The 23,405-nt window shown below is 40.4% G+C and overlaps 2 protein-coding genes and 1 long non-coding RNA gene across 6 annotated transcripts in view; 2 read left to right on the top strand and 1 right to left on the bottom strand.

The window, feature by feature from the left end:
- Positions 1–7,761: 7,761 nt before the first annotated feature.
- Positions 7,762–22,180, bottom strand: SEPTIN2 (septin 2). 3 transcript variants are annotated; one of them, XM_081192706.1, is made up of 13 exons: positions 22,058–22,180; positions 19,971–19,998; positions 17,567–17,690; positions 16,579–16,665; positions 14,579–14,702; positions 13,528–13,662; positions 13,274–13,391; positions 12,050–12,151; positions 11,618–11,763; positions 10,590–10,673; positions 10,399–10,456; positions 9,222–9,334; positions 7,762–7,934 (listed from the first exon to the last, which is right to left on the bottom strand). In XM_081192706.1, the coding sequence occupies exons 2-12, from the start codon at positions 19,977–19,979 to the stop codon at positions 9,230–9,232; spliced, it is 1,092 nt and encodes a 363-aa protein (XP_081048832.1). In that variant the 5' UTR covers positions 19,980–19,998; positions 22,058–22,180; the 3' UTR covers positions 7,762–7,934; positions 9,222–9,229. The 3 variants fall into 3 exon arrangements, with proteins under 3 accessions (XP_081048832.1, XP_081048833.1, XP_081048831.1); XM_081192707.1 differs by lacking the exon at positions 22,058–22,180 and adding an exon at positions 21,676–21,821 and having other exon boundaries at positions 19,971–20,022; XM_081192705.1 differs by lacking the exon at positions 22,058–22,180 and adding an exon at positions 21,676–21,821.
- On the top strand, positions 9,343–10,407 carry LOC308586324. The gene is made up of 2 exons (XR_014007810.1): positions 9,343–9,468; positions 9,515–10,407. It is a non-coding gene; the product is annotated as an uncharacterized lncRNA (long non-coding RNA).
- Positions 21,977–23,405, top strand: part of HDLBP (high density lipoprotein binding protein) — a 57,967-nt gene continuing 56,538 nt past the window's right edge. The window contains exon 1 of one of the 2 annotated variants that reach the window (XM_081192526.1): positions 21,977–22,113. The gene's annotated coding sequence lies outside the window, so the exon portion shown is untranslated. The remainder of the gene's footprint in view (positions 22,114–23,405) is intronic. The other variant, XM_081192528.1, reaches the window with a different exon arrangement.

Below are 23,405 nucleotides of genomic sequence, written 5' to 3'. Positions count from 1 at the left end.
TAAGAAAGAGGAAATCACTAAGGAAGAGTATACATGAGTAGCCAACAGTTGCAGAGTGAAGGTCAAGTGAGCCAAAGCTCACAATGAGCTCAGGCTTGCAAGAGGTTGTTCAGCTATGTTAGGAGCAAGAGGAGGAACAAGCAAGTATGTAGTAGGTTCTCTGCGTGGAGAAAACTGAGAAAAAAACTTTGTGATAACAGAATAAATGATGCAAAAAGGAAGCTGCAGCCAAGATAGGAAAAGAGGTGGTAAAGGAACACCTAGCTACTTTAAATGAATTCACATCTCTAGGGCCTGATGAATTGCACCCAGGGGTATTAAAGGAACTTGTGGATGCAACTTCGGAGCCCCTGTCTATAATCTTTGAGATTTTTTTGGCGAACAGGTGAGGTCCCTGTGTCTATTCTGTGACGCTCATCCAACGAAGTGTGGTATGTTGCTCATGTGAATGAGGGATGTTGCAAACCAAATCTTTTTAAAATGTAATGATGTATCGCCCTCTTGTGGGAATGATTCCTGATTGCATGATGACAGAGGAATAAAACAGTATTTCATATTTACTCAGTTCCACTCTGCTCAATGAAGTTTCCTCCCAAGTCCTACATACTGTACATGTGTACAGCTAAATTTTAATTCTGGCACCAGTGTAAATTATCTATATTAGTTGGCATCCGGCTGTCTCAGGAGATAATGGAGGAGTGCGCCTTTGAGGGGTGAAGTTAAACTGTTGGAGAGCTACAGCGCTGGCTGTGGCTGTAGAGCTCAATATGGGACAGATGTGTTTTGTTTCAACTGGAGCAGAAGAAAGGGTCCAGTTGTGCTGCTGCTGCTGCTGTTTCAACTCTTATCCACTGTTCATATTCAGAGCTTGCACCATGCTGTGGGAGAACAAATCCAAAGTGGAAACTTCCAATTTTAAATCAAATTGTTGCATGCTAGCTATATATATTCAAATATTTGCTTCATCACTTTACTTGGGCTCCCTAACTTGAAGCAGTAAATACAATGCAAGTTGTTTTTTTCTTATTATTTTATCTCAAAACACTTGTATTTTGCCTTCATTTTGTCCTGCTTACATTCTTATCTGCACGCAGCACACTGGCTCCAAGTTCAAATATATTAAATTGGCACAAAATTGTGCGAGTTTTATTAGAATGTATGGGAAGGAGAGTCCTGTTATGAGAATAATACTAAGAACGGATAGCATAAGTTTACGTGACCTTGAATGCAGTTAGTACTGCTAAACAAATATATATATATTACCAGATTGGAGAGGAAGGCCTATCCTCCAGCTGAATCTGAATTATTTGTATCCATTGTTCAAAGTACAAGCTACCAATGAGTTCAGCTACTACCGCATCATTGGGTTGTACATAGGACACTGTTCAGCATACAAATATCAAAATTTCCAGAGAGGGAACTTACCTTACTGTTGGAATGTGAAATGCACCAATACCTCAATAGGTTCTCTCCTTGTTCACTCCCTTCCTTGCTACATTGTATTAGGGCATGGTTAAGGTGATAATGAGAAAACTGGTCAGTGTGTGAAAAATGAGCTCCTTGAAGCAGAAATACTGGGCAGAGCAGCAAACCTCAGCAATCCAGATTCACTTCATCTCTCATCACTCTAGCTGGATGGCATCATACCAAATGTACCCTTATGAATAGCTGTGTGGCACGTATATTTCCTAAACTTTCTGCTTGCACAAACAGGAAATGTACCATGCCAGTGGAGGTGACAAGAGTCGGGGCCTCATATGAACATAAACTCCCTAGGTGTCATGCATAATCATTTCAACAGCATGATCATTTCACCAGGAGCTTAGTCATACTGTACATTTATTTTGATCCCTCAGATTTCTACAACACCAGAAAAGTCCAGAAGCAAATTTACTGTTGCACGATAGGGTGCTTTTGCACAGTAATTGGGATTTATTTTTTTAAGAACAAGGTTCACACACCACTGAGTGCAACCTCTGTTGGCTCTTAACTGGCATAAGATAATCAGCTAATTAGAAGGCAGAGACAAACAGAAAAGGGAATGCCTATTTTTATGAATGAAAAAGACTGAAGTTGCTTCTCATACACAAATATTTGTTGGTGTGGACAACTCCTGTCTCATTTTACTGGGGTGGAAACTGGCTTAATAGCCAAATGCTCAAATGTGGACAAGTCCATACTCTCAGTTGAGTATAGGATTGTGGCCATAAGCAATTATTTACCCAACGACAGGGGAAAAAGATTCCACTGCTAAATTGCTTCCCCCTGTGACTATTGTTCAAGCTCTAAAGAAAAGCCTGGAGCGAGTTTTTCCATTACTTAAAGGCTGGTAAATTTTTAAAAGGTTACCTCATCTGTAGCTAGATTAAACTAAACAAACTTTTAATCAACTAAAGAGAAACATGTTTAAGCAAGGAGTCTCTCTAAACATTCTTTTTTCGCTCATTTGGTATAAGGGTCATGGAAAGAAAGAAAATTCAATACTACAAAATGTAGGTAGGATTACCAACATTTAACTGTGAGGTTTAACATTCTGCTCTAATAATCCAGGTTTAAAAACATAATGCAGACTTTCACCCCTTTTGTTGATTCAATATATGGTTGGTAATTGCAGGGCTATTACTGTGGTTTATTTTAGATATCAACATTTCTGCAATGCTAAGCGTTCTCTGCTGTTTGATATAACAATCTATGAAGAAGTAATAAACATGTGTATGTGATAATGTAATTGTTGAACTAAAGTTCACAAATCAATTTTGAAGTTTTTTGCAAAAACCCTTTGTTTCTTATATATCATATATTTAATTTATTCAGGCTGCAATTTAGTGTATCTTATTTGGGATTAAGCCCCATGACATATACTGGGGCATACTTTTCAGGAAGCAGATACAGGATTGCCCTATAATTATTTTCTATAGTTTTTAATTTAGTCATGAGATTCTGTACAATCGGAGTTCACTGAAATTCACAGCTTTGCCAATTTCCCCCCAACTTTTGATAATAAAAAAATATTAAATTAGAAACTAAACACTTTTCAGATGAGATACTAAAAATTATAAATCCTCATAAATTTTGGTCAGGGTGCTTGAACAAGAACAGATCTTTGAGGTAGGAAGATATAAAGGAACACTGATCAATGAACCACCTGCAGGATCAGAAATATTGGTCATATCAGCTACAGTTTAAACGCTCTGAAAAACTTGTTTTTCATTTGTGTTCCTTTAAGTCTCAAGCATCACAAAACATGCACCCTTTAATGTTCATGGGCTGCCTGCTTAGGCAGATCCCCAGGTCCAGGCAAGGTAATTGAGAAAGGCTCCCATTAATTTCCATTTTAAGTTTGTCCTCGATACCTCCAGTGAAAGCTACCACCTTTATTTACTGTTAAAACGAGAGAGTGAGATGGCTTGACTGCAGTAAAGGCAGGATGGGGAATCTGATTTGGCCGCTGGACCAGATCCTTATCCAAATTTGATGTCAATATCCTGATGTCACAATTCTATTTTCTGCTGCTGTTGATTGCACCTTTGCTTCCTGCCTTTCAGTATTTTTAGCCAATGGGTGAAGCTGGAGCTTTTGACAGGGACTCATGGCAGCTTACAGATAAAAATAATACATTCTGCTTGTCAGACACCTTACTGTACTGTGTAGCCAGATTTGGGCCTTCTACCACCACTTGCAAAAAAGCATACAAATACAACATAAAATACTGCAGCAGAGGGCCCAATCAACTTACGGTATAGTTGGCCCCCAAATTCCTGTTGGCATCCCTGCAAATACTGATCACACTACAGTGGTACCTCAAGGTTACATACGCTTCAGGTTACATACGCTTCAGGTTACAGACTCCGCTAACCCAGAAATAGTGCTTCAGGTTAAGAACTTTGCTTCAGGATGAGAACAGAAATTGTGCTCCGGCGGCGCGGCAGCAGCAGGAGGCCCCATTAGCTAAAGTGGTACTTCAGGTTAAGAACAGTTTCAGGTTAAGTACAGACTTCCGGAACGAATTAAATACCTGAGGTACCACTGTATTCTGAACATAAATGGACCTTGGAATCTAGCAAGCTGGTATTTCACCGAATGTGAACATTTTAAATAGAACTGTCTCTCTCAACTTCAGATGTATCAACTGTGTCTTCTCAACTTCTCTTGTGAACCCAAGAGCCTGTTGGATCAGTCCAAGGGCCCATCTAGTCCAGTTCTAACTGTGGCAAACCCTTAAGCGCACTTTCCCCTCCTGTGATTTCCAGCAACTGGTATTCAGAAGCATTACCGCATGACTGGGGAGGAAAACATAGCCATTGTCACTAGTAACCACTGATGGCCTGACACTCCATGAATTTGTCCCAATTCTCTTTTAAAGCCTTTCAAGTTGGTGATCATTACTGCTTCTTGCGAGAGTGTGTTCCACAGTTCAACCATGAGCTGCATGCAGTACTTTCTTTTATCTGTTCTGAATCGTCCAACATTCAGCTTCACTGGATGTCAGAAGAGGAAGAAACTTTCTCTATCCACTTTCTCCATGCCATGCATAACCTTATAAACTTTTCTAAACTGTCTCAATTGCTGCAACCTTTCCTAATGGGGTGCTGCTTTATCCCCTTGATGATTTTGATGAACCTTTTGCAACTCTATGCCTTTTGAGGTGCACTGACCATTTACTGCCAGTTTAAATCCCCATGAACACATATTTCCCCCCCAACGTGCATCACTTTACCCTTGTTTACATTTAATTCCATTTGCCATTTTAGCACCCATTCACTCAGTTTAAGCAAGTCCTTTTGGAGCTCTTCACAATCTTTTTAACAACCCTGAACAGTTTAGTATCAACAGCAAATCTGGAACTGCTCACCCCTAACTCTAGATCCTTTATGAACTAGTTAAGAAGCACAGGTCCCGATACCAATCCTTGAGAGGGACTCCACTTTTTACATCTTCTATTCAGAGAAATGCTTTTAAGTACTGAACACAAGTTATTTTATTTCACACTCTCACAGAGCTAGTTACAGAAGATTCTTTATCTTAAGCAGCAAAACAATTTTACATGTTTCATACAAGCATTTGTTCATTCTTAACTTATCCAATGAATTAAGCAGACACACGCATTATGATTTATTATTTTTATTAATAGTCTTGGCTAGTGTTAAAGTGTACAGGAAAAAATTATATGTTAATACTGTCATACAAAAATTAGCCCTTGGAATATCCAAATATTTTAGAAAAATCAATAAAAAGTGTAATAATATACTTGTAAAATTGTAACTATGTTTGTTACTTTTCTTAAAGAAATGGGTTCTGAAGTTCTGCAGAATGAATTTTTTTAGCTTGCTTCAAAACAGTCACATCTCTAAAGATACTCAACTTTTAATAAAAAAAAATCAAACAAGAATTTTTGTAACTATTTAGTAACTAAAATTTAGCAGTTTGGACTGTTACAAGTGATCATAAAAAGCCAAGACATTTCAAAATACAATTCCACAGGTAAAACCTTAATATGAAATGAGGTTCTAATCAAAGCAACCAACAAACACATGCAGATGAACATATGGAATAATTTCATAGATTATTTAATGAAAACAAAGGTATTTATAATAAAATGTTAGGCTTATACTAGTTATTTGGCACACACTACATTTTCACAACTTTTCTAATACTGGAAAATTACCATCTCAGTGCTGTATGGTTTATTATTGTAGTAACCTCTTATATAAAACACGGATATTGTGTGAACATGTTCTTGGCAAAATAAAATCCCTCGAAGTGTGTTCAAAATAAGTAGAATAATTTAACCCCAATAATATTTATGTAAGCATATATAATAGCAATTTGCACCAATTTCCCCTTCACCTCCTCCTATCTACAATCTGAACATCTACTCTGAAGAGTTGGTGGGAGGGGCTCTAGAACATAGGGGGAGGAATGGAAGGCTGCAGGAAGGGGAGAAATCAGCAAAAATGTCTTGTCCTCTGCCACACAGCCCCTTGCATGTAGGGCTGCTCTGGGTTTAGCCCTAGGCTTCTACATTTCTCTTACCTTTCTTACAAATTATATTTGTAACAAATCCTATTATTATATCTGGGATTTTAAGTTGTTGATGTGGAGTTTTAAGTAACAGTTTAGATAACATGGTAACAGATAAGAATTAAAGGGAAATTATATATAATGATTAGAAATAGTGTCAGAATTACATGACAATATCCACATTCAGCCTTTTGGCACTGGGTGTACTGTTTAGTAACAATATATGCTGCAATAGCAATGGCTGAATTGAGCAGTATGTCAAATAGAGCCAAAAATGGGCTGTTTTTTGTTTTCTTTTTTTAAAGAAAGCCAGTAGCATACTATGAGATTTTTCCCTTTTGCACCTCTCCTGCATACATTTTTCAGTTTGAATGTTCCTTCACTTATGGCAATAAAAACTAAGCTGAGAGTAAGATCTTGTTACCGTTACCAAAAACCAAGTAAATGAAGCCTTGCTTCAAGAACAAGCATTTTCTTATCTTACCTCTAGGATAAAGGGGAAATGCAATTTAATGATTAAGCAGGATCACTTCATTTTTTTAACTGCAAATATCTATTTCTGCAGAATTGTCAAAATAAGCCACCAAGTTCACATGGGGTATTTCCCTGCTTTACTTTTAATAATCAAAATTATTGCTACTTGCTGGGACCAGCAAGTTTTTAGGCTTACCCTGTATGTACATCTTCAGCTTGATCTGTCATTATCTGCAGACCCATACAAGAACAATAGCTTTCCTCTGTTCTCCTTAACATACTGTATATACATTACAGTATAAGGACATGAAACATATCAGATTATCAGAATAGGGGTGTGAAAGCAACCAAGAGCAGGGTGTCAGCACACAACCTACAGATTCACCCCAGAGTTCCTGTTGTTCCTTAAGATGAAGACTAAAAGGATGTGTTTGTTTTTAAGCACAGTGCCCATGCATGGAGATTTTGGGGCTGCAGATAAAGAGGCTACCAGCAGCAGCCATTCTCCTGACTATGGCATCCTGGCTCTCCCTTCACTTACAGAGTATGTGCCCAAGACTGGTCTATCATGCTACTTTAAAAAATATTTGACCTTTTTAAAGACAAAGTCCCTGAAATATAAGATTTGCTTTCTAAACTGCACAATGCCTTTAAAAACTATATTGGTTTTTCTTAGATAAAAACACAAAAGGTTCATGTGCGGTAGGTACTTGAAAAAATGACTATAAACCTTCGAAAGGTAGGGCAGTGCAGGAGTGATACAGGCACAGAGTTCTATATGCTACTAAATATAAGAAAAAATGGCACTGAAGATTTCCATTTTGTCACTTACATTGTTACTGGGTCAGCTACATGCAAAGAACTGCATCCCAGGGACCAAAAGTTCACTCAAGGCTTTAGTCACAGTCTTCTCCAGCAAAAGCTCCCAGCACTGATCTTTCATGTGAGCATTAAAAATCATATACTTGTGGGGATGGTGGTTTAAAGTAGTCTTAAAACTGTATGCACATTAGCCACACTAGGGTATCAGGGAAGGCTGTGGAGGAAATTCAAAGCTCATATGCGGACTTTGGACCTCAGGATTGTTATCATGGTCAGTTGATTCCTTCAGTGCAAAAAACAAACCCAAAATAGTGGTAGTAATCCATATTCAGATGAAAAATATTAGCTAGGAAGTATATATATCTTTGTAGCCAGTGTAGTAAAATCAGCTCAGTAAAAGAGTAGTAACCAAAGTTAAAAAAACTATCACGTTACACCATAACATTAAAATATTAACTATGTCTTAAGTTGTTTTCAAATGAGGCATTACAGAAATGACAATACAGTTGCACATTGAATGTGAATGGACCTCCCAAGTCACAGCAGGATAAGCTTCTCTCCTCACAAAATACGTCACTGTGTCACAAGTCTCAAATGGCTCCAATTCATGAAGGTATCTGCCAAAATGAAAATATTGAAAGGCACAACTGTTATTGAATTTACCTTTACATTTTGAAATTGAGCTGTAGTGCAAATATGAATTTTGAAATAGCTTCTCAGCCATGAATCTATGGGGCAGCAATTCTCAAAGTAAGACTCTTGCTACAAGTATTGCTTTTAAAAAGTAAGAGTGGCATGTATGTTATATCTGTGCTTTATGCCAACAAAGTGCACCACTATAGTTCTCTACTAAAAAGTTGTAAGCTATAGTACATGTAAACTCTTTTACCATGTAAATTCCTGTCAGGCAGGTTTCTTCCACCATTTTCACTATTCCTGCTTGAGTGAACCAATTTTTAAATAAGACTAAAACTGTGGCTATCAACCCTATTTTAGCTTTTGTCCTACCCCCCCCCCCCCGCCCAATTCCCTTGATTAACTATTTGATTCTTCTTCCTTCTTTCACCCTCCAGTTGCTTCATGATGACTTGTTAAGTAGATGCATGAAGTTGTGTGTCTTAAGCGGAGGTAGAAAAATAAACTGCCCCCATTTAGTCTATAGTACAGGGGTTTAAATCTTCTCCCTGTGTTGTAAAAGAAAAGTAACATGGGTTGTTCCATTACTACATATTCAGCACAACATATCTCTATTGCCTCAAAGCCAAAGACTTTCTTCACTTCTATTAAATGTAGAACATTCCCATGTTCAAAGGTAAGAGAGTCACTTATATTTCTGAACTCCTCTTTTACCTCCGTCTCTCCCTACTACTAGAACACAACCCCCAGGAGATTCCCTGCAAAGGAATGAGGCCCCCGGGACTGAAAAAGCTTCTGCCCCCTCCACAGCTCTTACAACATTTCCAAGTTGGGGAAACGAGGGCACAGTACTAAGGTGCCTCCATGTTTTCTCTCTTCCTGGTCTTAAAGGCCCGATTCCATGTAGGGCACAATGGGTAGTGGCATGTGCAGCCCTGCAAAATTTGCAAGGCTAACTTAGAATTACCACATTTCTGACACTGCAGCCCATGGGGGCTATCCAGGTGCTGCTGGACTGTAACCATCACCAGCTTCAGTCAGCATGGCCATTGATCAGGAATGATGGGAACTGCATCAACAGCATATGGAGGGCACTACATAGGCTTTGTCTAGAGCAGGGATAGTCATATGCACACCAACACAAGCATGTAGAAAGTACTACACAAAGACTGATGCAGAAGTCAAAATGTGTTTAAGACACACAACCCTGCTTTTCTTGCATAGCAGTATTTTACAGATAATGGCTTTTCTATTAAAATGTTTCTTACCAAATAATTTAAACTTTGTGCCCATGGATGCCATCACTGTCTCCTTCTCCACCATGCCTCTGCATCTGCATCTGTGCCTGCATTCTTGCAATCATCTCCTGCATCCGACGGAGCTAGAAGAAAATGATACAATCTTTACCGTGTTTTTATTCTGAAAATATGGCTCTTCTGCAGATGTTGTTGTTGTTTTGCAAAAGTGAGTATAACAAACTGCTTTCTTCTTCCTTCCTCATTACAACAGACTATGGTACTCATAGTCTCAAAGTATGGTACTCAAAGTAGTCTCAAAAAAGAAAAGAAAAGAAAAGAAAAGAAAAGAAAAGGATGCATTTAACAGGTAGCCAAATGATTAAAATCTGCTGAACTCAGTGCTATTTAATCACAATTAAATGTACATAGGACCACAGCCTTAATTTGAAATGTACAAATCAAAGCTTGCGGCTGCAAGCTGCAATAATGAAGGTTTTATTTATGTTTTTTGGAATCACAATTTCTAATGTGTGTGTCTGCACAGAGTGCACAAATAAAATGAATATTTAATTTAGCATTAAAAGAGCAAGATGGGAAACTTGCAGTTTTTAGCCATGGACATTCTAAAATGAAAATTGCTAGACAGAATAGCTATGCTCAAACAGAACACTAGGCCATGGTTTAGAATAATGAGAATGAGCTGCAGTGAACTCCAGACTAATTCTCCTCCCACTTCACCTCTGGCTTGGCCAAATGGAGATTGGAAGATTCTTTTTGTGCTCCATATTAACTACAGCTGAGCATGGCATTTGAACCCTTAACTGAAGTTAATTTTAGCAGTCATTAGCTGAAATAAGCTAGTTTCATCAACTCAAGTTTTTCCCCCTCCAACAAACCATAGTTAATATTGATTCTTTGTGCTTGTTTCAGCACTAAACGAAGTGTAGTGAACAGTAAGCACTGTACAAAGTACAAGATTTACTGGACTTTGAGGCACCAGTTAACCTTCTCTTCTGATAGAGCATTCCCCAACCCTCTGGCAAGATATGTCTGGGGCAGACAACCAGATATGTCTTGCATGGGTAATATATATCTGGGCTTCAATGGAAGTGTGACTGCCTTTGTCCCCTCAGGAGAACACGGAAATAAAAGAAAAACATCAATTGTGAGTTATTAGATGTATTTTAAGTAAAAATAAAATCCTTACTTCAGCTTCCTTTTCCAGCAAGATTTGGTCTTTGTTAACTTCTTCATCTTCAACCTTCCTATATACAGGGAAGGAAGAGAAACAAATAGACAGAGAAACAGCTTTTTATTAGATCTTTTTGAAAGAAAAGTATCACCACTGCACATCAAGGCAATTCAATGGAACTGCAGAAACAAAGAAGAGGTACCAACCTGCCACCTTTTTTAAGTCTTTCAGAACGGAAATTTTCATAGTGAAGGTCTTGAGTAACTTCCTGGAGATCCTGCATGTGAGTGCTGGAAAAACAAAGAAGCACAATGCTATATATAGTTTGTGACCAACAGCTAGAATGGATGTGAAGGAATTCTGGCAAAATATGCAGTGTGAGGGAAAGGTTGGGGAGTAGGAAAAGCTGGGAGTCTGAGGACTGTGCTTTTACATTCTGTAGGGGAAAATGATCCTGGACAACAGACCTGTACAAGATGCAGAAGTCTTACCCATGGATCACCAAGGCTAGCTTTTCGCACACAGTTCTGAACATAGTTTATGCAAATTAGCAAAGCTAATATCGCACCAACACTATAAAGTACATGGCCTCACCCAAAGAATCTTGGGAATTGTCATACCCCCAGCCCTGTCCAGTCCTTCTCAGAAAACTACACATTTGAAAACTAACTTTAGAAGAAGTAATGCAATGTAAACTTATAGAAATCTGACTGGTGAATGTTCTTTCTGGACAAAATAACCATGCTAAAGACAACAACATCAATATCATTTCCATAAACCATGCAATTAACCAAGAACACATATTCAGCTCATTTTCTTTTGTGGTCCAATTTCTAAACAGTCAGGAGAAAGGATAGGGCAAAACAAACCAAGCAAATTTATGTAAATTCAGCTAATGCTTTAAAAAGCACATTCCCTATATGGCTGTTTGACACTGCAGTATAGGGAGTTTCAATTTTTATATTGTTTTTCAAGATTAGCTAACTTGTGCAAGGCCCAAGCCAAAAGTCAAATCTAACAGCAAAATTTCTGGCAAGATTATTTCTAGAATTGCCATGTGGTATAGCATTTAAAGAGAGTGATGATTCTGAACACTTCTGCCCCCTGAAATTATTTTAATCCTGTTAATAATCAGGGAGAGATACTAAGCCTCCTTAAAAGTTCTTGTTGAATGTTTATGCGGGGAAGATGAAGTAACAACAGATAAAGTAATGAAGTAAAGTAATATGCTTACATTAGCATGGTTCTTAGCTTTAAGAAGTCATTATGCTCTGGGTTCTCCACTTCAACAACTCCCCAAGGATAGAGGCGACCTCTAACCTTTTTGCCTTTGGCCTCAATCAGCTGATTGGATCCCACTACACAAAATGGAATGCTGGTCTGAAATTGAACAGGATAAAATAAATATGTTACAACCATATGGTACTTTCCTATGCAAGTAGTTCCATAGCAATAACCACCATCTCAAGCATTCAAATGAAGTGGTCAATTACTTTATTAGACATGGGAGCTTAGGAGCATAAGTTGTGTAGATGAACTGCAATAGAGGACAAATCTTATCTGAAGGTGTTTCATTTACAACTTGAGGACAACTGGGAACAGTCTATAAAGAGGAGGACATACGTTCAATGCATCACTGTTTCTCCACCACTGATACAGGCTTTACCTTCAGAAGCCTGGTCTGTTCTTTAAAGTCCTCATCCTCATCTGATTCAGCATCAGGCAAGTGATATATCTTGATACTATGTTCTTCAATTTCATCTAGAATCTGAGCATAAACAAACAAAATTAAACAAACAAAACAAAATTAAACAAAAACAAAAAAACAAAGGCATATGGGCCAATCTCAAAGGCTGCAGGCTGTTATGCCAAGCCCTGACTTGGAGTGCAAGAAGTAGTAGCAGTAGTAGTAGTAGTAACAACAACAACAACAACAATTTTTATACCAAAACTTCAAACATTAAAAACTTCCCGAAACAGGGCTGCCTTCAGATGTCTTCTAAAATTCAGATAGTTGTTTATTTCCTTGACATCTGACAGGAGGGCATTCCACAGGGCGGGCGCCACTACCAAGAAGGCCCTCTGCCTGGTTCCCTGTAACCTCACTTCTCGCAGTGAGGGAACCGCCAGAAGGCCCAATGACTCCCTCGAGAACAAACTAGATCTCCCATTGACCAAAGACTGTTTCTAGCCTTAGATATCCCAATAGCCTCCCCAGAGCCCTCTCCGGGGTATCCCGCAGAGATGCCCTTTGCGTTCTTGTCATTTCAACCAGCAAATGAGCCATTAGAAGAGTCTGAGGGAGAGGTTGAGCCATCTTTGTCCTCAAGAGCTCAAGTGTCTAAAGATTCAAGTCCAGGCCACAGACCCACAGTGAAGTGTGCTTCTGAGAGCCTTAAGTCACCTTGTAGTAAAACCCCAAGTTGGGAGTAAGGATACCCTTAAAGACCAGCAGCTGGCCTGCAACAACCCTTACTCTGAGCTTCCTAACTGCTGGAACAGCACAGACCTCTAGCTCCCTGAATTATCTTGCCTAAACTAGATCTCCTTGGCTGCTGACTCCTGATTCCTTCTGATTCTGACCCTGGGTGATGTTTTGGACTTCAACTGATTACTCATGCCTGACCCTGTCATGTGTTTGACTTTGCATGCTTGACTTATCCTACCATTGTTTTGTAATTTCATAAACCAGATTGTAATCTCCTTGAACTCTACAGACTTGGGGCAGTCCACCCATAGACTGCACTTGCTAAAGCTGGGCAGAGGTACAATAGGGCTCCCCCCCCCACTGCATCCCTCCATGACCTCCAAGCAGCTACTGAAATTTAAAGCTTTCCTTGGATTCAACATGACACAAAAAACTACAGTTGAAAAGTTTGCCAAAACTTACTCTTTTCTTCAGTCTTTCTCGCTCCTTCAGAGTAAGAGTATCGGCTTTTGCAATTACAGGCACAATATTCACTTTGTTGTGTATGGCTTTCATGAACTCAACATCCAAGGGCTTAAGTCTAAAAATAATAGTGTTAGAATTTTGAGTTATTTACATAGTTTTTTAAAAATAAAAAGCCTAATATTATGCATAAAGATTAGGCCACTGTATAAAATATTTTTTTACTACAAATCTACAAGTACTGCTATACATACCCATGACCAAATGGTGAAATGAAATAGAAGCAGCAGTGAACTCTATTGTCTACAATATGCCGTCTGTTCAAACCACTCTCATCATGAAGGTAACGCTCAAACTGCTCATCAATATAGGATATAATGGTCCTGAAACTTAAATAAAATATCACATTTATGTAAACATCCCTTTTCTGCAATGCTGAGCAATAGTTGCTCATGCCAAATCAAGCAATTATTTAGAAAGAGCAGTATCAAAAAGGAATGAAGCTATTAATCGCTCTTTAAAGCCACTCCAAAAAAGTACACATGTACATGTGTGTGTGTGTGTATACATATAAACAAAATATGTATATCCACCAAATATAAGACTTTGGGTGGTATCCAAATGTATTGCTCGGTTGATGGTAAGGTTGAAAAAGGCCTGACGTATCCTCCTGAGGATTTTTGGGGGGGAGGGGGGACAGGGGAGCACTGGCAATTGATTCCTGCTGTTGCATGAAGGGAAGATTTACCATCAGCCGAGGAACACCTTTAAATGCAATCCTATGCTTATATGACAGAGGTCCAGGAAAGTTAGGAAATGATGAAGAGATGCATACTGAACTGTGGAATTGGCAATGAGCACAAACAAAAACACAATATTTCCAGCCAACAGATGCTAAAGAACAGAAGTAGAAGCTGTTTCAACACAGCATGCTGCACTATGAGGCTGCAAGACATTACTTACAGAATGAAATCAGGTTTTGAAAGAGGACTTGGTGGAGTGGGAGAAAATGGAGGTCCTAATCATAATTAAGTTTTTCAGTACCTGCCCCAAACAGACCTATTACATATAATCAGTCAGTAGATTTATATGCTCATTTTCCAGATTTGATCACAAAGTGGTTGGAGGAAAAAAACCCCATGCTAAATACACTAACCAATACATACAGGAATAATAGTTCAGCAAGTGACAATTCATTCAAAATATATCAAAGGAAATTAAGTTGCCAACAAGCCAATTAATGAATTCAAGAACTGAACATCTTTGAGTACATATTTTTGACCTATGGTCAAGTACATAACATACCAATCTCGACAATTGATGGCATCACCGTATCCTGGTGTATCTACCACAGTTAGACGGAGCTTTACACCCCTTTCCTCAATTTCAACTGTTGAAGCTTCAATCTGCACAGTCCTTTCAATTTTCTCTGGAAAGGCAACAAAATGTGATCTCAGGATGGCTGAAGGCAAAATTAAGAGCCTTTGAAGCAAGATCAAGAATCAACAGTAACTAAGTATCTAGCTAAACTACAGCTGAGCCACAAACAGCAAAATAATCTGTATTTTTAACCACAGTGGTACCTCCGATTACGAACTTAATCCATTTGGAGGTCCGTTTATAAACTGAAACTGCTCGTAACATGAGGCATGCTTTCGCTAATGGCGCCTCCCGCTGCCGCCGCGCGAATTCTGCTCGTATCCCAGGGCAAAGTTCGCAACAAGAAGCATCTACTTCTGGGTTAGCAGAGCTCATAAGCCACAGCGTTTGCAAGGAGGGTGGTACGTAACACGAGGTTCCACTGTATTGGTTATATCGTAGAATTAGAAAGTTTAAAGTCTCCAAGGCCTTCTCGTACAAAAGGAAAGACATCTTCTCCCCCACCCTAAAACAGATCAATCTATATGGCCTTGATCACAATTTGCTATGAGCCCAACAAGGTTTTCTGTTGAGCAAATACATGCAAGTGTCAAAAGCAAGAGACTCAAACTACAAGATACAAAGGAAGGGCAAAAGAAACAAGGCCTAACATCAAGGCTAAAATAGTTAGTAAATGGGGAATAACTCCCTCATGAGGAATACTGCATTGCATTCTGACTTTTGAACTTTATCAGTATTTTTTGAAGATCAAAAAGGGGAAAGATGAAAGGAAACAATTATAAATGATTTACTATAAAAAAGTAAGAGCCTTCATCAAGGACTATTGTGTCAGAAACAGTGGTCTTATTCACATGTCCAGGCTAACCATAAGGTTATGAGGATGAGTCACAGTGAGCATTGGATTCATGCCCTATCCCCTTGAGAGTGGATGAGAAGGGATTGGGTTGTTTTAGATAAAATTCAATTTAGTGTTATGCCTCAACCCTAAAATGTGCTGAATGCAAACTACACCGGATGAAAAATTCTAAGCTCTTTGATGCTGCACCAGAGAGGGAGGGAAGGAAGAGGACATGAGCCCAGGACCTACCTTGTCTCATTCATGCTAAACTACAGTTTAATACAGTGGTACCTTGGGTTAAGAAGGGACGCGGGTGGGCTGTGTGTTAAACCACAGAGCCTAGGAGTTGCCAATCAGAAGGTCGGCGATTCGAATCCCCATGACGGTGAGCTCCTGTTGCTCGGTCCCTACTCCTGTCTACCTAGCAGTTCGAAAGCACGTCAAAGTGCAAGTAGATAAATAGGTACCGCTCCAGCGGGAAGGTAAACGGTGTTTCCATGCACTGCTCTGGTTCGCCAGAAGCGGCTTAGTCATGCTGGCCACATGACCCGGAAGCTGTACGCCGGCACCCTCGGCCAATAAAGCGAGATGAGCGCTGCAACCCCAGAGTCGGTCACGACTGGACCTAATGGTCAGGGGTCCCTTTACCTTGGGTTAAGAACTTAATTCATTCTGGAGGTCTGTTCTTAACCTGAAACTGTTCTTAACCCGAGGTACCACTTTAGCTAATGGGGCCTCCCGCTGCCGCGCGATTTCTGTTCTCATCCTTAAGCAAAGTTCTTAACCCGAGGTACTATTTCTGGGTTAGCGGAGTCTGTAACCTGAAGTGTCTGTAACCTGAGGTACCACTGTATTATGTTCAAACCAGCCAAGCGGCTTTCATGAAATTGTTTTCAACTGCTCAGAAGTCTGCAAAAAGCTTTGTGTATTTTTATGGCCACATGGGGTAAGGAACAAGGCACTTAACTGGTACAAAACTGCATTAAGCACCCATGACTGGAAGTCCCCCCGCTTTTCAATCCTGACTTACACAAATTAAGTGTTTAATAAGATTCAAAAACAGAAGACACCAAAATTTCATGTTTACCAGCTGCTCCTGGGATTATTCTTTCTGGATAGAGATCTGTTAAGAACAGGCTGTTTATTAGAGTAGATTTTCCCAAGCCAGATTCACCTAAGAATCAATTTGAAAATAAAACCGTAAGAAAGTATTACATATTAATGAATCAGCAGAAGGTTGGACCTTTCACTATTTTACATTGTTACCTATTTCATTCCAAACTTGGCAACAGACAATGAACAGTTAATATTCTTCAGGCTTACAAAGCACACCTTCTAAGTAAGTTAGTATTTTGACAATTATTTTCAGTGTTCCCTGCATGTAGGAACAAGCTCTTTCTGGGAGAAACCCAGTTATGGGGAAAGCTTCACATCTTGACATTCTGCCTATCAGACATCTTAATACTTGTGTGTGTTCCCAGACTTATTTTTGGGAACTCCAAACCATCTGCAAAAGAAATTACTAATTTGCATATGGCAAAAAATGTGTGCAATTTTTTGTGTAATGTTATCTTGTTATCCTGCCCTGTTAACAGTATCAATGAGGGGCAGGCTATAAATCGTTTAAATAAATAATTAAGGAAGGCAGCATTGTTTCAGATGGTGGCACGGATCTAATTTGCACTGCAAGTTAGCATCACTATAATAATCTTTACAAATGTTTGGACAATTTTATCTAAAATCCCACATTAACTGTTTATTCTTTCATGTGCTGGAGCATTGAATGGGTTACCCAGAAGTTGCATGATCAACTTTCCTGATTCCCTAATTTTACTTCCCAAGAGGCATTTCCGAATCCTGCTATCAGAGAACCTTAAAAAAGATTTCAGCAGTGGAAGCTGGCCCACTATTCTATAACTGAGTTACAGATTCTTTAACAGGTTCAGATTTATACCTGCTAGTTCTTGTGAATAATGATTACTTCAGATATAAAGTCTATACAGGATCTTCAAGAACAAAATTATGAATAATTACTAAATTCTACTTCAATTTATTAAAATAAAAAGTGAGCTTACCAACCACCATAAGGGTGAACTCAAAGCCTTTTTTCACAGACTTCCGATGAACCTGGTTTGGAAGGTTTGCAAATCCAACATAACCAGGAGTTTCTGGATTTGTAAACTTTTCAGCAGGCTGTTGCTGAAAAGAGAAGAATGTAAATTACAGATTATTAGTTTAAATACTATTACATTCTGCTATTTTGAGGTGGAAAAATTGTTCATGGAAAAGCTACCTACTCTCTACACCTCCTCGGATTGTTCCTTCCTCTTGACTCCAATTGTGGAGTCTGGCCTGGCTCAAAAAAATCATTCCAGGCTTCTTACACCACAATTTATTACAACAGAAGTATCAGGACTGAAACCCTTTTTCCCTTGCCCCTCTTTGCCATTAACAAACTCTGGCTTGTTTTAAGACAGAATTCCCAACACAGGTGTACCTAGGGTCCCTTGCACCCTTGGTAAGGAGCTGTGTTGGCACCTCCCCTCCCCCATCCGGAAATATCACTTTACTGCAGAAGACAGGAAGCTTTTCCTGCATTTGATCTCACCATGACAGCAGCGTCACATTGTCACACACACATATATGTCATGCACTCCATAATCCAATATCCAATTTCTGCACTCCCGACAAGGGGTGGGTTTTGCTAGCCCCTAGGTACACCTCTGATTCCCAACTCTGACATAGCCATGATTTTCAACCAAAAAGGAGGGAGGAGTGTTTGGCCCAGACACAGGACAGAGGGAGTGCATCTGTTCCTGCTTCTAGGGCTCTCAGCAGTTTTTTATACTGTTGGCTACAGTATCTTCCTGGACTAGCTCTGTTGGATAGTTTTAGGGGCACTTTTTTAGTGGTTCTATTCCTACCTGTAGGGCTGTGCCCAGAGAATAACATTGGGGGATTGCATCTCAGTCCCATGATCCTTGTGCTATTGTATTCCGCAGGGCACAATCTTGTTGCCAATACGCTGCTGTTAGTAGCAGCTATTACAAGTTATGGGGCAAAGCATAATCAGTACACTGGTGACATGTAGCTCTATTTCTCCATAACATCTGAGTTAGGAGAGGCTGAACATAAACTGAGTCTGAACCCCAGACATTGGAGTCACTGTGAGTGAGTGGTTCCCCTGTCAGAGAAAATGACCAGTTGCTTCCTCTGGCTGCGGTTGCACTCAGACTGAAAGAACAGGTTTGTAGTTTGTGGATGCTCCTGAATCCATCTCTCTCACTTGAGGCTTAGGCAGTCTCAGTGCCTAGAAGAGCCTTTTACCAGCTACAGATGGTATGCAAACTATGGTTCCAGTTGCAGATAGGTAGCCGTGTTGGTCTGCCATAGTCAAAATAAAAAAATTTCTTCCAGTAGCACCTTAAAGACCAACTAAGTTAGTTCTTGGTATGAGCTTTCGTGTGCATACGAGTGTATCTGAAGAAGTGTGCATGCACACGAAAGCTCATACCAAGAACTAACTTAGTTGGTCTTTAAGGTGCTACTGGAAGGAATTTTTTTATTATGCAAACTATGGTCATTATTGGATAGAGATTAACTGGCCATGATGATTCATGCATTGGTAACTTCAAGACTTGATTATTGCAAATGCAGTCTATGTGGTGCTACCTTTGTGCTTGGTCTGGAAGCTCCAGGTGTAAAGTTATGCAGCTAAACTTTTGGTGGGGAAAAACTACTGTCAGAACATAAATTGAGTGCTTAAAATTCTGCATTGACTGCCAATATGTTACCAGACCAAGTTAAAGGTTATTGTACAAATATACACTGACTTTTGGGTCAAAGATACCTTAAGGAGTGCCTGATTCTTTATATCTCAGTTTGATCACAGAGATCTTTGAGGGATGCTTTGTTTGTTGACCCCCATATGGCTCAGATGCGCAGCTCATGTCCACCAGGAGCTGTGCAATCAGTTCTGCACAACTTCACCTTGGCTAAGATCAGACAGGCATCCTCCCTGTTGAAATTCAGGTGCTTGATAAAGGCTTTAAAGTAAATTTTATTAGGCCTATTTTCTGTTTACCTGTGGTTTCTATACTTTTAAGCAGCATATTATTTGACTTATCCACTGCTTTATTTATTGTTCTGTAACCTGCTTTGAGACAATTTATGGTGAAAAGTGACGTATAAGTATTGGAAATAATAATTAAAAAATAATAAATAGAAATAGTACTAAGTGACATGGTAAAAAGACTGCGGGAGAAAACATGACTCTTCTTATTTCCATAGAGGTAGAAGTAGTTTTTAAAAATCCATCCAATCCATCACCTAACATGGATTAACATGGAGATTTTTTTAGAGAGCATAAAAGCAATGTGATTATATTCCTTCATTAGTTAATTTAGCACACCAGTATCATATAAGTGTTTATTCAAAGAACAAACCATCAAAATAGTTATGAGCAAAGGCACATCTTACCTTGGACATGTTTATGGAGGTGAAGAATCTGGGGGGAGAGATCAGTTTTAATCTGAGATATTTAAAAACAGGTCTTTGAGAGATTATACAAAATTTGAAAAAAAAAACCACAGAAAATTGTCGTTTAAAATTGATAAAATCTTATTACATTTCTGTGAAAAGGAGCAAGTGAAAGAGACTTTGGTAAAATGGCAAAAACTGAAGAGATGTCAACCATGTGGTTAGTACATGACCCTGTACTAAAACAGTACTGGGGGGAAATAAAAACTTTAACTGAGAAGGTAGTGTGTTCTCTCTTTTAACCTCCACAAAAGATCATCTATCAGGAATTGACTAGCTAGATAGTAACTACTAGGTTATAATAAATGCTGGTAGTAACACAAATACCAAACATATATGAATGGGTAAATTATTAGCAACAGCCAAACTGACATCTTTTATAATAAAAGAAAATGATCAAAATGGGAAAAGTTAGTAATTTAATAATGTCTGTCTACATGCTTGAGTGTAATTTTGGGAACACATTTTGAAGTTGTGACTTAAGCACCAACATCCATAATATCCTGCAGAATAGGAGTGCGAAATCCGAGTGGAATTCCTAATAATTAAATACTGCATATGCCTGTTTCAATAGGAAATAGCTCTCTGTGGACATCAGAATTATGTATGGAGCTGAACCCGCCCACGACTGGAATGTGGGTCCCCTGAGAGCTTTCCACCCAGCATGTCCTCAACCTACAAAGGTTTTGCCCCTACAGCTCATACATGCACAAGTGGAGAACTAATGTTGGGGGAGAATTTTCATTTCGCTCGTAACTCAACTTTGCAGCATAAGCGCTGAGGAAGTTATCCAAACAGATGCAGGAGTCGGGAGAACGTAATCAAGACTCCCACTCCGTAAGCGAGAATCGCACATCCTCTGCAAACTGCCCCCTAGAAGGCCCACCCAGCACGTCACCCCTGCTCTTTCAGTACACACGACACATCCCCAACCTCCAACCGGAAATCTGTCGCTATACAGAGCGAACACAGCTGTGCTGTTCTTCTCCGCAATGGCATTTTTGAAATCCTCCTCTTTCGAGGGCAAGGCGCCCCCGCGCGCCCCCCCCCGCCTCTCTTGGAGGAGAAACACCCACCGGAGCTATGAACCCTTCCCAATTCACAAGCGATCTTCCTCCTTCGCCATCCTGTACTTGACTGGAAGCGTGGGAAGGAGCACCCGATGGTCATCTAGTCTCCACCCCCCCCCCCACAATACAGTGATCGCAAGTGTTTTTGAGAGCCCCTTTCCCCGATGCATTTTCGTCACGTTTGCAGTCAACTAAACTTGCTGACCCATCTGCCTTTTTGGCGGCGGAGAAACAGCGTCAGTCGCAACCCCTTTCCTCCCCACACACCCCTTTCCCCATTTCCTTCCAGCCCTCTGTTTCCTACTCCCATCCGCTGCCCTGCATTTCGTGGCGAAAATGCCGCCCGGGAGACAGCGGAGGGGCTGAAACCAGAGCAAGGGATGGCGACGGGGGGGGCGGGGTCTTTCTCGCCTGAAAAGCGAGGTTTCCCCTCTCCCCTCACAGAGAGACAGGCAGCGGCTCCCAGCGGGCCACAAGAACGCACGCGGGCGCGCGCCGAGGGAAGGAGCCCGTGGCCACCATCCCCCCGCGGTTGCCCAGCCCCAGAGAGAACCTCCTCACGGGCAACGCCTTACCTGGCAGCCGCGCCCCGTCCTCGCTTGCTAAACCGCCGCCGCAAATCTTCGAACCCGCCCAACCGCTTCACGGAGTTCAGCGGCGCATGCGCGCTGACGCCTTCCCACCCCCTCCCGCGGCCTGTGTCCTTAACCCGTCTCCATCCGCAGCGTGAGGCAAAGACAAGCCTCTTCGCGAAGAGCGCCCCCGCCCCGCGGCCCAGCCTTCGCACGCGACAAAGGCATGGGGGGGGTTGTAACAAAGGCGCGTGCGCGACTCAGCCAATACTGGCTCGCTCAGCCCCGCCTCCCCCAGTTGCTATAGTGATACCCGAGGGCAAGGATGGGGGGGAGGAGTTTCCCCCTTTATCTTGGCGGGTCACGCACAATCCCTTTCCTTTACCAAGATGGCGGCTGGTCCTTCGTATTCGGCATAGCTGTGCTGCGAGCCCATGCGAGGTAAGAACGTATGCCTCCCGCAGGCCAGCCAGAACGTAAAGCGTGGAGCGGTAAAGGTATACACGGAGCAATTTGCTAGTTTGACCTTTCTTTTCATGAAGGTTTTGTGGCTATGGCGAGATCACATTACCGGAACAGGGCCTGCAACGCGCGGGAGCTCCGATATTAACCCTCATTAGTAACTCTATGGTGTCTTCAATTTCAATTGGCTGCTGAAGGGCACGTGGTGTCACTTGCCCAGTACCATAGAGAGTGCGGGAATGAGAGGTCGTAGGGGGGATAGTCTAGAGGTGACCAGCTGTGGGGGTTCCTTTGCATTACTTCGTATTAGGTTCCGAACGGTGAACCTTGCGCTTGTCTCTTAACGCAGTAATTCATTGCAAGCCGGGAAAACTATCAGTGATCTCGAGCCCGTCTTTTCCACTCCCACAGAAGCAAAATCATGTGTGTAAAATGTTCCCTACTATAGTTTAGGATGGTCAGATACAATTCTCACAAAAGGGATGGTGTCTTTCCTTATCCCTACATACCAACCACCTAGCAAATGCCATATATTAAGCTACTGGTAATGTACAGAAGCCCTGCTCTCCTTTGCACCTGGTGACCCTGTTATGTTCATAGACTACTGAGACCCATACAATGGAGAATTTAGCACTTGTTCATACTATTTTCTGCCAGGCTGACACATCTCTGGCTTTGAAAAGCCCTTCATCTCGGTTTTGTGCTGTGCTTAAATTACAAAGGCCAGCTGTTTTTGTGAATTTGATGTTGGCCCAGGCTACAATAGCTTCCCCATTTGCCACTTTACAGATTTTATTATATCTTTTTATAACATTTATTTAATTTTTTTTGTTATACGTATCTGAAAATAAGTCTCATTGAACTCTGCAGGACTTACCTTAGAGTAGCCATGCATTAGAGTGTACTGCAGCAAGACAACATTACCAGTCTTATTAGTAGTCCTGGGTTTGCATGTTATGAATTGGTAGCTTGCTAATGAATAAAAGAATAGATGCAGAAGAGTAGAAATAAGCAGGATATTTTTGCAACAAAGGTAGAAACTTCCAAAGCTCTGTAATTAGACAAGAATTATTTAACTTAGTAATAAATGATTAGGAACTGGTATGAACTACAAGATAACCATTTGCAGAATTTGAGTTGGTGTGATCTCAGCAAAATATGAAGAGCTTGAAATGTATCTCTTCAAATCAGGATAGTGAGTAACAGAAAATGCAGATTCAGTTGCTAATCCCCTGCAAATTTACTTTAAAGCAATTCTTGTTTTGCATGAT

The sequence above is a fragment of the Podarcis bocagei genome, assembly GCF_964188305.1.
Source record: "Podarcis bocagei genome assembly, chromosome: 4".
NCBI lineage: Eukaryota > Metazoa > Chordata > Lepidosauria > Squamata > Lacertidae > Podarcis > Podarcis bocagei.
The sequence above is the reverse complement of the archived record's forward strand: the minus strand, read 5'-3'. Positions and strand labels throughout refer to the sequence as shown.